General features: G+C 35.8%; 1 protein-coding gene across 2 annotated transcripts in view; it reads right to left on the reverse strand.

Moving 5' to 3' along the window:
* tbc1d22a (TBC1 domain family member 22A) overlaps positions 1–13,858 on the reverse strand; it is a 316,264-nt gene that overhangs the window by 63,776 nt on the left and 238,630 nt on the right. Inside the window, exon 12 of one of the 2 annotated variants that reach the window (XM_018092305.2) lies at positions 13,702–13,797. The exons of the other annotated variant lie outside the window; for it this stretch is intronic. Coding sequence (XP_017947794.1) covers positions 13,702–13,797 — 96 coding nt within the window. The remainder of the gene's footprint in view (positions 1–13,701; positions 13,798–13,858) is intronic. 2 annotated transcript variants of the gene reach the window in all.

Raw genomic sequence — 13,858 nt, forward strand, 5'->3', positions numbered from 1 at the left:
AAGTGCTGGGGCATATTGGCAGCTAATGTAAGCGAAAGCAGCTGCCTGTTCAGTAAGCAAATTGAGCAATATACTATTGTCAGGCCAACACCTCTGGGAATATGCATTAAATTTACTAGACAAAGAAAATGTTCAAGGAAAAATATGTGCCAACTATCAAGGTCCTATAACTGACAGCAGAAATAGAAAACATTGGTAGCTTGAAATTACTAGCTATAATTGGCCTTTCCTCAGTCATATCCAGCAGAGTGCTTATTGTCCTGCCCTTTATGACAAGATAATATATGATGCAGGCTATGTGTTGAGATAAGTTCTATTTGTGTACCGGCTACTATGGCAGAAATAAATATTTACCATTTCAAGATACAAAACAGCTGGTCAATACTGGCTACAAGATGTGTTTCTTTGTTACACATATACATATAAAATGAAACTAATACAAATATTAATACGGAGGGAGGGAAGCAACATAAACTATTTTCTACAGACAATTTGTGCCTTTCTTGATTTTGACCAGTGTTTACATGCAACATCCAGTACAGGTATGGGATCCCTTATCTGGAAACCCGTTATCCAGAAAGTTCCCGAATTACAGAAAGGCTCTCTCTTATAGACTCCATTATAAGTAAATAATTCTAGTTTTTAAAAATTATTTCCTTTTTCTCTGTAATTATAAAACAGTACCTTGTACTTGATTCCAACTAAGATATAATTAATCCTTATTATTATTGGGTTTATTCAATATTTAAATTATTTTTAGCAGACTTTAGTTATGGAGATCCAAATTACGGAAAGAGCCCTTATCCGGAAAACCCCAGGTCCCGAGATTCTGGATAACAGGTCCCACATCTGTACCACCAAGTCAACAGTGCAGGGCTATGCTCAGTACTAGTATCCTAGCTTATTCAAATAAATATGAACCACAAACTCATGTGACCTATTAGCCTTTCTGATACATCTCTTACGAGGCAGATAAAGGTGGATGGTGTAACAGATGTACAGTACTAGTGGGTTGGGTTTTTATATATAAAAGCGTTTTTGTTGAATATGCTTCTGTTCATTTCTCTTTTATAACAGAACTAAGATGAAATCATTACAATGTTTAGTGTGGCATTGTTTAAAAGGCCATTTGGAGCAACATCCAAGGGGTGGGTAAGCAACATGTTTCTCCTGAGCCACTGGTTGGGGATCACTGAGAGAGAATGACCAATTCTAATCAACTTTTTAATTGTTTGTCGCTATTTTTTTTTTTTAATATAGCTTTTGAAATATGAGACTTCTTCTTTTGACTTCACAGTACCTATTATCCCTGCAGGAAAAAAGAGTGTGTTGCTGACAAAGAACCCTAGCATAACAGCAAATGACTTGGAGAAATTTATTGATTTTGTCTTATTTCATGTGTCCACAAAAAGAAAAATGCTGAGGAACGGAAGGAAATCCCAGAGGAAACCCTTATTCTCCCCAAAAAATGTTTCTACAATATTCTAAGGACAGATAGGAGAAAATTTGAATGTTAGACAACACATTACTTAAAAAGTCCAGATTTATCCCAATCAGATTGTTTACAGATTTATGTTCTGAATAAATCTAAAAACCTTCATAAACTTCATAAGCTTCTGAAGATTAAGAGAAGTTGGTTGATGCAATAGGACAATGGGACACATTTCAGATATTTGCCTTTTTATCGAGCAATAAGAATGGTTATAGCTGGAAAAAAATGATAAGTTTCTGATTTATAAATGTGTTATTAGGCTTAATACTTTAATAAATACAATGCTCATTCTTTTTTAGCAACTAAACAGATGACTTTCCTGATACAGTTCTATGCACACCTTGCTAGATTTATTTCTGCAAAATTTTGATTTGGTTTGATCACTTTAGCCTGGTAACTATTTTATTATGACAAAGAAGTGGGAATGTAGAAATATTAAATATTAAAAGTTAAAGGAATTCGGTCAAGGGAAAACATGTTATAGTTTTTTAAAAAAACATCTTCAAAGAGCTCCTCCAGCAGAATCCTGCTTTGAAATTTGTTTTTCAAAAAACAAACAGATTTTTTAATATTTTGAAATTTCACATGGGGCTAGCCATATTCTTCATTTCACAGGGTGCCACAGCCATGTGACCTGTGCTCTGATAAACTTCAGTCACACTTTACTTTTCTGAGCTGCAAGTTGGAGTGAAATCACCCCACCTTGTGACTTATTTCCTGATTTGTACTTAAGAATTATAATCAATTACAAATGTTATGCCTTCAGAGCAGGGACACCTTTTCATGTTTGTATTACTATTTGTGCTCACATAATTCATGCTACATATCATGCAATCTGCTTAACTTTTTCAGCATCTGATGTGCCAGACTTATTCTGCACAGCAACATTCTGAATTACAGCAAGTGCAATGTATTTCACAGTACTGCGGCATTAAAGTTCCAGCAAATCTATTTTGCAAAGACAGTTTTTTCAGAACACCTGATTGACAGTTTCTATAATTTATGCATTAAAAGAAAAATAGTCTGACAGTTTTGTGCTGTGCATAATACTCAACACTGTATGGTTCGGCTAAATAGCATGTCATTAAATCCTTTGGCCAAATAGTAAAGAGTTCTGGTATGACAGGAGATTTTATTATTCTATGGCTGCATAATTTAAAGTATAGCCACCAGTTTAGTTGTCCCAAAGCATAAATGTGTACAAAATACAGTTTTGTAAAATATTCTTCCTAAAGGGATAAACCAACCTTCTTCATGATCTTGATTCCTTACATTTGTCATTTGAGAAATGAAATGTTAATACCTACAGAGCTGATGTGAAAATTACATTATTATATATATATATATATATATATATATTGGGGATATGGCTCACACTTTGGGGAATTATCTTATAGCTGTACAAATGCATTTGGTTTATAGTGAACATGCAAAAGAGACATATGTGAAGAAACTTTCCTAAAACTACAGAAGTAATGCCAAGCATTACTTACACACTTTGGTAATGGTGGGTAAGGTGTAGTACAAGACAAGGTATAGTTTATTTATGGAGATGACAAACTATAGAAGAAAAATATGTATATGAAAGTTGAATTGCTAATAATTTAAATTTTTGATGAATGGAAGACCATATAGCTGCATTGCAAACCTAGTCTGCTGCAGCCTGGTGAGCATTAGTCCAGGACAGAATAGTTAACCTTTGATTCAACTTTTAGTATGACATTGTCATTCTGAAAAAAATATTGCAATTGGCTTAATTATTTAAAATTTTTATTACCTTAGCTTTTTGTGCAGCAGCTCTCTAGTTTATCAAAAGATAAGTTGAAGGTGAAGCACCTCCTTTAAAATCAAATAGGTACATACTGTGTTTTATAGACATGTTTGGGATAAAAACTGTGGTGTGGGCTTCTGTGAAAATTCTTTTCTCGGCGAGAGAGTGAGTTCCAGAAATGATCAGGACCCCTAGAAAGATAATGCATTAAAAGGGGATGAGGGAGCTTTTTAATGTGTGTAATATCCAGTTGTGATGGCAGATAATTTGAATGTATCTTTCAGTATGTATGTGAGCATGGTCCAAACATCATCTGATGGTTAAGTGTTTGTCTCATATAGGCTACCAAGCCTGCAATGACCTTGGTGAAAACCATTAGTGCTGTGGCTTGAAACTGATAATGTTTTGTTGAAAAGGTGAAGTAAAAACATTTTTGGTACTGTTAATGGATAGGATTGGACAAAAAGGCATAATTCAAAACAATGAAAGGGATCATCTTGCTCAACTTTGGCGATGATTGAGTGAAAAGCTTTCATTTTGAAGGTTGGGACATCTAGGAATAAGTTTAGCTTCTTGAAATCTGTGTATGAGGAGCCATACATTTTGGGAACCAAAAAAAGGTTAGTGTTGTCTTAGCTGGTGTAGTAGGTTTGATAACCTTGTTCCTGTACATCTCCTAAATGGCACATTGGATAGGATTCTTGACATTTGTGGCTTCCACTGCATCTGCTTAGGATTTATTGAGTTCCTGTCACAATTTGCACATCTTCAGGATCTGAAGGGTCTCCTTCCTCTAAGGACAGTTCATCTTCTTGGAGAGGTCTCACCAGTAAAAGAAGGGATATATATTGAGGACATTTGTTTTTTTGGATAGTAGGGATGACTTTAGTGGAAGTGGTCATGCCTAGAAAAGGATGCATGGAATTCTTTGGGTCACTCAAGAAGAGTGAAGGATATTTTGCTTTTTAATTTGACAGGTTGAGTGTTCTTAGCATCCATATGAGGACATATTAGGAGTATAGAGAAACTGAGTGAATACTTTAAGATAAAAATTACCTCCCAGCTGTAAACTGAGAGAGTTCAGGGTTTGTCAAGACAAAGGGAGAGTAAGAGGCTGCCAGGCAGGTAGGCAAAGAAAATGTAAAAGCAAAAAGGTGTAGAGAAAAGTAAGGATGAGATGACCAAAGTCACCTGACATATGGAAAGGAAACTCAGAACTGAGCTATCAGTCCAATAGGGAGAATGTAGAGACTCCTTTGCTAGAGGATAAGTGGAGAAGGTATGAGAGTGTTTGCCAGGGAATGATGTCTGCAAGGAGTGCATCACTAGAGTGGAAGATTACAAAAAAAGTGCAAAAAAGTGTTTGTTTTCTTTGTTGAAACAATATTCAATTATACTTACTAAACAAAAAGCAGTAAATTAATCTGTGGGTTTGTATGGACATTTGTGTGGAAGGATTTATAGATTCTGGCCCACTAGTTACTAACTTAGCTGCACAAAGAAACATGAGCCATTTTAAGAAGCATTTGACAATTACACGTAGATTAAACAGTTATATTTATAAAATCATATAGCACCACCTGATTGCTAAGACAAAGTAAACCCATTCAATTATACAAACAGTCATTTATTAAACTTCGTATTAAATTGGTTAATTTTACCTGAACATGCAATGAAAAAAAAGTGTCAGAAAGAAGTAACAATGAATAGCTTCCCAGCCTCTTAACATACCACCATCACTAAAAATCAGTAACTAGCCTGGCTTCTACAAAGATCACAAATTATGGCATTGGTATTTAACATTTTAGTATTCACTTGCTACTAACATGTCTCATAATTCAGCTAAACTGAAGAAAATGAAAGGCTTAGATGGTGCAAAAGTAACAATAAGTCAATGGGCAATGCAAATAGATGAATGTGGAAAGGCTATAAGAGCAATGAAGCATGGCCAGTATAATTTCAATGAACTTTACATTCCACACTCAAGTAATAAGGATAACTTTCAGCATTTTAAATCAGACTATGTAGCATAAAAAGCTGTATTTTAGAGGGAAAACCGAGACATTTGCATGAAAGCATAAGCAATTATCCTACTTCTTGTTTTATGACTTTCAATGTTTAGCCATTTCAAAATGGCAATGAAGTGAACCACAAGGCAAAACTTTGTACAACACAAATGGTTGCAGGTAGCAATCTGAAGGCCATCATTAGATATTAGATTTTAGAATGATACGTTATTCGGCGGTGATATGCCTCACTGCTCATAAAATATTTATCAGACAAGCCACTGATTTAAAGAATACTTTACATTTTAAAACCTCTAATTAACGATACAAGATGAAGAAATACATTTCAGATTCTATTTGTAAGTAAAAAGATCTATCAGTTTATAAAATCTATATGATAAAAATAAAGCGTAGAGAACCCCTGTGTGAATGTGGGAGAAAGCTACACGGGTATGTACTGCATAGCTATAGTTTAAGTTTCTAACATTTCTCTAAGCATAAACTGACCCTCACAAACGCTGTTAAAAATATACACCGCAGTTATATATATATCAGCAGAATTAAGTGTTGGATCCAAATTCTCAGTGACTTTGGGATAAAAAATTATGACATTGCTCAGCTCAGACAATATGCTGTACTCAAACGGAATAACAGTTGCCATTTGAGCAACTAGGAAAAGTGCTGTCTTCAAATTCTTTAAATTGACACTTTTTATTTTTTTCCTTTTTTCCTTTTTAAAGAATTCAGCTACGGCTCAGTAGCAAAAATCCTGAAGAAGCAGAGCTTAAAGGAACAGTAACACCAAAAAATGAAAGAGCTTTAAAGTAATAAAAATATAATGCACTGTTGCCCTGCACTGGTAAAACTGGTGTGTTTGCTACAGTAACACTACTATAATTTATATAATAAGCTGCTGTGTAGCCACGGGGGCAGCCATTCAAGCTGGAAAAAAGGAGAAAAGGCACAGGTTATTTAGCAGATAACAGATAAGTTCTGTAGAATACAATAGTGTTTTATCTGTTATCTGCTATGTGCCTGTGCCTTTTCTCCTTTGAATGGCTGCCTCCATGGCTACATAGCAGCTTATTTATATAAATTATAGTAGACTTTCTGAAGTAAACACACACCTTTTACCAGTGCAGGGCAGCAGCACATTATATTTTAGTTACTTTTATACACTTTCATTTTTTGGTGTTACTGTTCCTTTAAAGAGAAATATGTCGGCTATTGAAAATTCAGAAATATTCTACCTTGATTTTCTATTTTGCCAGATAATATATTAAGGAGGAGGCAGAGGCAAACAAAGCCAAGCAAAAGGGCTCAGACAGCCAATATAGCTAGAATTTAAATGTATGCCCTAGAGGAAGAAATGGATCGTGGATTGAAGCTCATCTGTCAAAAAACTTAAAATGAAGTCCCTTTATTCTAAAAGCAAAAAAATCTTAACTGTAAGAATGATTGAATAACAATAAATGGTATATTTATCATGCTGTGTAAAAAGTGGAGTAAAACATTACCGGTGATGTTGCTCATAGCAGCCAATCAGATGCTTTGAATTGGTTTTCTAACTATTGAAATCTAATTGCTGATTGGTTGCCCTGGGCAACATCACCTGTAATGCTTTACTCCACTCTTTACACAGCATGATACATATACCCCTAAGTGTTTGTGTGCACTTAAATTTGTTTAACAGCATTATGTTCCATTTAGTTTCAAGCAACCCTCCCACACATCCTTGTAACTGTGTCCTTGAATGTCTAAACTGTACTGTATCTCAGAAGGCCAAAAGCAACAGTCCTTAGGACTCAGGGTAGAGTTAGGATCCAGCACACCATGGGATATAATGGCATGGTTAGTGGACATATAAAGACTTTAACTAAAATGTTAGTATCTGTTTGCTACCTTTTTGGAATTCAAAATGATCTGTGAAGAACAGTTTAAAGAGATACATGTTAAACATATTTATCAATAAACATCTAGTCAGATAATAATGCTCTCTGGTTGCTGGGGTCAATAATTATATTAGAAGACAGAGGCTGGCAAAATTTAAAGGCAAATGAGAAAAAGATCAAATGTAAATTGCTCTACTTTCTATCAGAATAAAAGTTGGTTTTATGTTAAGCAGCTCATTTAATGTATTATAAGTACATAATAATGCACATAAACCTCATTCCAAAATGAAATATGCCTTTAAGTATACAATAATACACAGCCATTAATAATAATGTTTAACCAGTCTTAGGTTGGTTTTTCACTAGGAATGGATAAACAACCCCTTAAATTAAAGAAACAGTTACACCAAAAATAAAGTTATAAGTTATAAGTGAATAAAAGTAATTACAATATAATGTGCTGTTATCCTGCACTGGTAAAACTGGTGTGTTTGCTTCAAAAAATATGCTATAGTTTATATATAAATAAGCTGCTGTGTAGCCATGGGGCAACCACTTAACTGGAAAAAAGGAGAAAAGGAACAGGTTACCTAAGAGATATAGCTTGAATGGCTGCCCCCACAGCTACACAGCAGTTTAATTATATAAACTAAAGCATTGTTTTTGAAGCAAACACAGCAATCTTACCAGTGCAGGGCAACAGTACATTATATTTTAATTACATTAAAATGCTGTCATTGTTGGTGTTACTGTTCCTTTAAGCATGTTCTCTGACTCTAATAGGGAAAGTAAAATTCTCAACATTACTAATGTTTAAAACTGGAACTCTACTCAAGCAGAATTTTTAAATATGGTCACTGTTCTAGAAATACACTGCTCAAAAACATAAAGGGAAAACAAAAATAAGACATCCTAGATCTGAATGAATGAAATAGTCTTATTAAATACTTCGTTCTTTACATAGTTGAATGTGCTGACAACAAAATCACACAAAAATTATCAATGGAAATCAAATGTAGTAACCCACTGAGGTCTGGATTTGGAGTCACACTCAAAATTAAAGTGGAAAAACACTACAGGCTGATCCAACTTTGATGTAATGTCCTTAAAACACGTCAAAATGAGGCTCAGTAGTGTGGCCTCCACGTGCCTGTATGACCTCCCTACAACGCCTGGGCATGCTCCTGATGAGGTGGTGGATGGTCTTCTGAGGGATCTCCTCCCAGACCTGGACTAAAGCATCCGCCAACTCCTGGACAGTCTGTGGTGCAACGTGGCGTTGGTGGATGGAGCAAGACATGATGTCCCAGATGTGCTCAATTGGATTCAGGTCTGGGAAATGGGCGGGCCAGTCCATAGCCTCAATGCCTTTGTCTTGCAGGAACTGCTGACACACTCCAGCCACATTAGGTCTAGCATTGTCTTGCATTAGGAAGAACCCACAGCCAACCGCACCAGCATATGGTCTCACAAGGGGTCTGAGGATCTCGGTACCTAATGGCAGTCAGGCTACCTCTGGCGAGCACATGGAGGGCTGTGCGGCCCCCCAAAGAAATGCCACCCCACACCATTACTGACCCACTGCCAAACCTGTCATGCTGGAGGATGTTGCAGGCAGCAGAACGTTCTCCACGGCATCTCCAGACTCTGTCATGTCTGTCACATGTGCTCAGTGTGAACCTGCTTTCGCTTTCATCTGTGAAGAGCACAGGGTGCCAGTGGCGAATTTGCCAATTTTGGTGTTCTCTGGCAAATGTCAAATGTCCTGCACGGTGTTGGGCTATAAGCACAACCCCCACCTGTAGATGTCGGGCCCTCATACCACCCTCATGGAATCTGTTTCTGACCATTTGAGCAGACACATGCACATTTGTGGCCTGTTGGAGGTAATTTTGCAGGGCTCTGGCAGTGCTCCTCATGTTCCTCCTTGCTCAAAGGCTGAGGTAGTGGTCCTGCTGATGGGTTGTTGCCTCCTGTCTCCTGGAAGCGCCTCCATGCTCTGGACACTACGCTGACAGACACAGAAAACCTTCTTGCCACAGCTCTTACTGATGTGCCATCCTGGATGAGCTGCACAACCTGAGCCATTTGCTTTGGTTGTAGACTCAATCTCATGCTACCACTAGAGTGAAAGCACCGACAGCATTCAAAAGTGACCAAAACATCAGCCAGAAAGCATAAAAACTGAGAAGTGGTCTGTGGTCGCCACCTGCAGAACTACTTCTTTATTGGGGATGTCTTGCTAATTGCCTATAATTTCCACCTGTTGTCTATTCCATTTGCACAACAGCATGTGAAATTGATTGTCAATCAGTGTTGCTACCTAAGTGGATAGTTTGATTTCACAGAAGTGTGACTGACTTGGAGTTACATTGTGTTGTTTAAGTGTTCCCTTTATGTTTTTTGAGCAGTGTATATTAAACTCCAGTGGATGTGTAATAAATTTGTTTCACAAATTGTTTCAAAAAATGACTGTTAATTTAAGCAAAAAAACAATTATGGAAAAGAAAAATCAGTTAAAAAAAATACAAGAGCAGGATTAAGAACTCTGCCACTCACAAAATTCGAATTATGGTTCCAAAACTCAGATTTCTGATATTTATTAAGGCAATAAAATATCAAAACTCAAATGGAAAACTTAATGGTTTTAGGGGGGTGGATTTATCAACGTTTTAATTTTAATTTTTTCACAATTCAAATTTTTTCCGCTAAAATTCGAGCTATGGTTTAAAAATTCAAAAAACCTGAAAAACTGGAAATGAAAAGTTTTGAGTGTTTTCCATATTAAAGGAGAAGAAAAGGTAAAAACTAAGTAAGCTTTATCAGAAAGGTCTATGTAAATACAGCCATAAGCACTCACAGAAACGCGGCACTCTATCCTCTATCTTGGCGCAGAAGCGAGGCATTATGGGAATTTTCTTTACATAGCTCAGCGTTTTTTCCTATGAGGCTGATCATCTGAATGGGAGAAATATGGGGGAGACTGAAGGGCACTATTGAGAGGACTGAAGGTATGCCTGCAGCTTGAGATTAACACTTTATTAGCCTTTCCTTCTCCTTTATTGAATAAGCAAGCATTTGAAATGAGAGTTTATTCAAGTTAGAAAAACACTCTTGAATTCACAAACTCGAAAATTGATAAATAAGTCTATAAGTTCTATTCATAATGATTACTTATCAGGTAATTCTAAAAAACAAAGTAATTTTCTATTCTCTGTGCTAAAGGGGTTCTAAAGGCAAAATAATGATCACTCTAGTTATTCTCTATGCCAACCCTAGATGGCCACCAGCTGTCCCTGTCGCTAATAACTTTAATGCAGGCTTGTCAGTTTATCATATTCACTGTGAACTCTGAGCAGACACGCCATGCATTAATATTATTAGTGGCAGGGAGAAGCTGGAGACAGAAAGAACTGGCAGCTGTCTAGGTTTAGTGGGGATGCATCAGTACATTTGCAGATGTGATATACAAATGCTCCTTACTTGAAAATGGTAAGGCATTTTAAAACGTATATTTCACAAAATGGTTTTAAACTGCATAAATAATTTTTTGACTTCTTTAAAAATGAAAGCAAAACAAGAACTGAAACATTTTTATACTTCACTACAAATACAGAAAAGCAGATGTAGTTACACTCAATAAATTTCAAATATTCAGTATTTGTAAAAGCTAGTGCACAGAAAAGGTTATTTCTTTCCTAACATTTACCTAGTTTAGCTATTATAGTCTGTTTACAAATACTGTTTTTTGAATGTCTCAGTAATGCTATGTGATCTTTACAGTATCCATAGGTCAAGGAAGAACCCTGTGTGTTAACTTTCTAAAGCTTTGATAGTACTTAAAACAAAACTGGCTTTCCTGTAAAAGCTGAACCAAAACCTGACTTCTAGACAGATTTAAGGTTAAATGGTAAGTTTTCTTTCTGGTAGAAGCCTAGGAATATGAATGCTGCAGCAGCGATGTAACTACCGTACTCTGCGCTAGGCCCCCCTGCAAAAAAAAATCTTCGGATGGGTCTGGCACTGAGTAGCAAATTCTAATAGCCCCAGCCCCCCTTCCCCAGCCTGCTCTGTTGTGTCCCCTGTGTTGCTTATCAGTTCCCGCTACCGCCTGTTCTCCTATCTAAGTGCCAGTGGGGATTTAAAAGTAACTATAGAGAGAAAGTAGACCCTGCAGTCTAGGCGCCCCACCCCCCATAACTGTGGGGTCTGCGTCCTATATTGTTACGCATTGGAGCAAGGAGGGAACCGATCACCAGCAAATAGAAAACCAGGCCTGGTATACTACATCAATCTGGTATACTACAGTCAATGGGAGCTGTCCTAGGCACAGTTAAGCCATACTTTTAAATCCAGATATTTTTCAAGCTTTACTTGAGTTTGTAAACTCGAAAATTCAAGGCATTTTTTTATTCAAACAAGTTTACCAAATTAATTAAAAAGCAAGTACTAAAGATTTTTTTTTTAAAATGCAAATTTATTTGAATTGGAAAAAAAACTTTCAAATTCACAAACTCGAAAATTAATAAATAAGCCCATAAATGTCTGTACAGGTCAATAAGTAATGACATTGAGATGCCACTGGAGCTTTATTTTATTATATGTGAATAAATTGGTCCTGAGTGCTTTGTGGATGCTTTTGTGGGATACAACTACATGTCCAGTTTTGTTTTTTAAATAAAGTTTACAATGGTCTCCAAGCTGACTCATATGAACAACTATATGCTTCCAACAGAATTTTCTTTTCATAATTTGGTTTAGTTTCCTAGGGCGAAGCAATTAAACTGATGAGAATATGATTTGCATTAATGTAAATAAATATCAATATTTTGGAAGCATGTGTTTTTATAGCTAATAAACTGAATCTGGTTTTACATGGACCTTGAGCACAATGAAATAAAGAATCATGCTAGAATGAAAATGTTTCTGACCTCATCTAAGAATATGAAATGAAACACATCAATGTTTTAATGGGAGGTTTCATCTAAATTTGGAAAAATACAGCACAATCTAAATTATTATGGACAACTTCTTAATTTGTATAACTCAAGGTTACATTCAAGCAAGTAGTAAAGCATTGCCATAATTATGGATATTTTGGATGTAAATGTATTTATGGCTGAAGGAAAAATAAGGCACCTCTTTATACCAGGGTAATTTTAACAAACAGGCCTGCCAGGGCAGGGGGCACACAATATAAAACCTTTTGTTTGCTGTAACATTTAATGGAAGCATTATCCAAAAAAAGGCAGATTTTTCATTTTGAACACCTGGAGCTTTCCAACATTACCACATTTATTGGGGAGTATTTTTTAATTTTTTTCTTGTAGAGGTGATCTGTGAGATTCTACATGCTTGCTTTCTAAATTGGGCATACCTATGTGTTGCCTCAATAAATATTTTTAAGTTCAATGCTTGAGGCCAGTCCTGCCACAAATATCTTAGAGTGGCTACCAATATGTAAATATGTATACCGATGCCCTTTATACAGGCAGTAATAAAACACTCTAAATACTATTAGGATGTGGGAAACTGATGAAGACTGATAGCACAGAAATAAGAGTTGCATAGTTCTGAGTAATGTCATTAAATTAAAAATAGATTGAGATATTTTTTTGAACATTTTTGAAAAAGGATAATATTTTACTTGAATATAATAATGCTGTCTTGAACAAAAAATGCTAACATTTTCTTGGTGCCTACATTGCAATACAAATCAATGAAGTTATTAAAACATGAAATGACATCAACCAACACTTATCTTTCCACCTACGTTTTTCAGCAAAAACGTTCTGCCAACTTAATAAAGACAGCAAAAGCAAAACAACCCCTGAAATGTGAACAAATATTGTACACTGAAGACATATGTTTACAGTTTACGTGTAGGAAATGCATATTAGCAATGCACAAATTTGTTATGGCCTGTCACGGATTCACTTCTAAAGAACTATTGCAAGAGGTAATGTTTCACTCATTACCATTAAATGCAACAGGTTCTCTTCAATTCTGACAGTTAGATACAGCAGAACTAAAGATGACAACTGTTATGGAAGTTACTACACTGCTATATAGCTAGGCAATGAACAATTCCTTGCATTATTACACAAAGAATATATGAATCTTTGTACATATAAGTCTTTGTATCATTATACAAATCATGGTTTTGGCTTGAGTTTAACTCAGCTAGAGTTCAAACTCAGCAAAGCATTAGACGGCAGGGTTGATCACAGATAGCCCTTCAGAAAAGTTGCTGCATAACATAATTAATTTAAAGGAAGGAGAAAAAGCAAATATTTGTAAAATAACGGACAAAAATGTGTGACACTGAACGTGTATATTTACATGTAGAGTTATATTTACAGCTGCAAAGTTCTATTTATAGGTGTACTGAAAAATAGTAATAGTTACCAAAATCAGCACCAACATTATTCAGAGCTACTGTCACTTGCACAACTAGAACATAAGAATATGCCTTTGTCCCCTAGAGTTATAACTTATAAAACTGTGCAATATATCATGTAATATTTATTATCTACTTACATGAAAATCCTTTTCTTCCAAAATGTCTTTCCTCCATCTTACAAGAAAGGCAGCACAAACATATAAATGGAAGTGGGAAAAGCCTTCGGGCTCAGACTATAGGAAAAAATAAATAATGGGTATTTGTCAATAATACACAAAAAAAATACACATAAAA

The sequence above is a fragment of the Xenopus tropicalis genome, chromosome 3 (genome assembly GCF_000004195.4).
Source record: "Xenopus tropicalis strain Nigerian chromosome 3, UCB_Xtro_10.0, whole genome shotgun sequence".
Taxonomy (NCBI): domain Eukaryota; kingdom Metazoa; phylum Chordata; class Amphibia; order Anura; family Pipidae; genus Xenopus; species Xenopus tropicalis.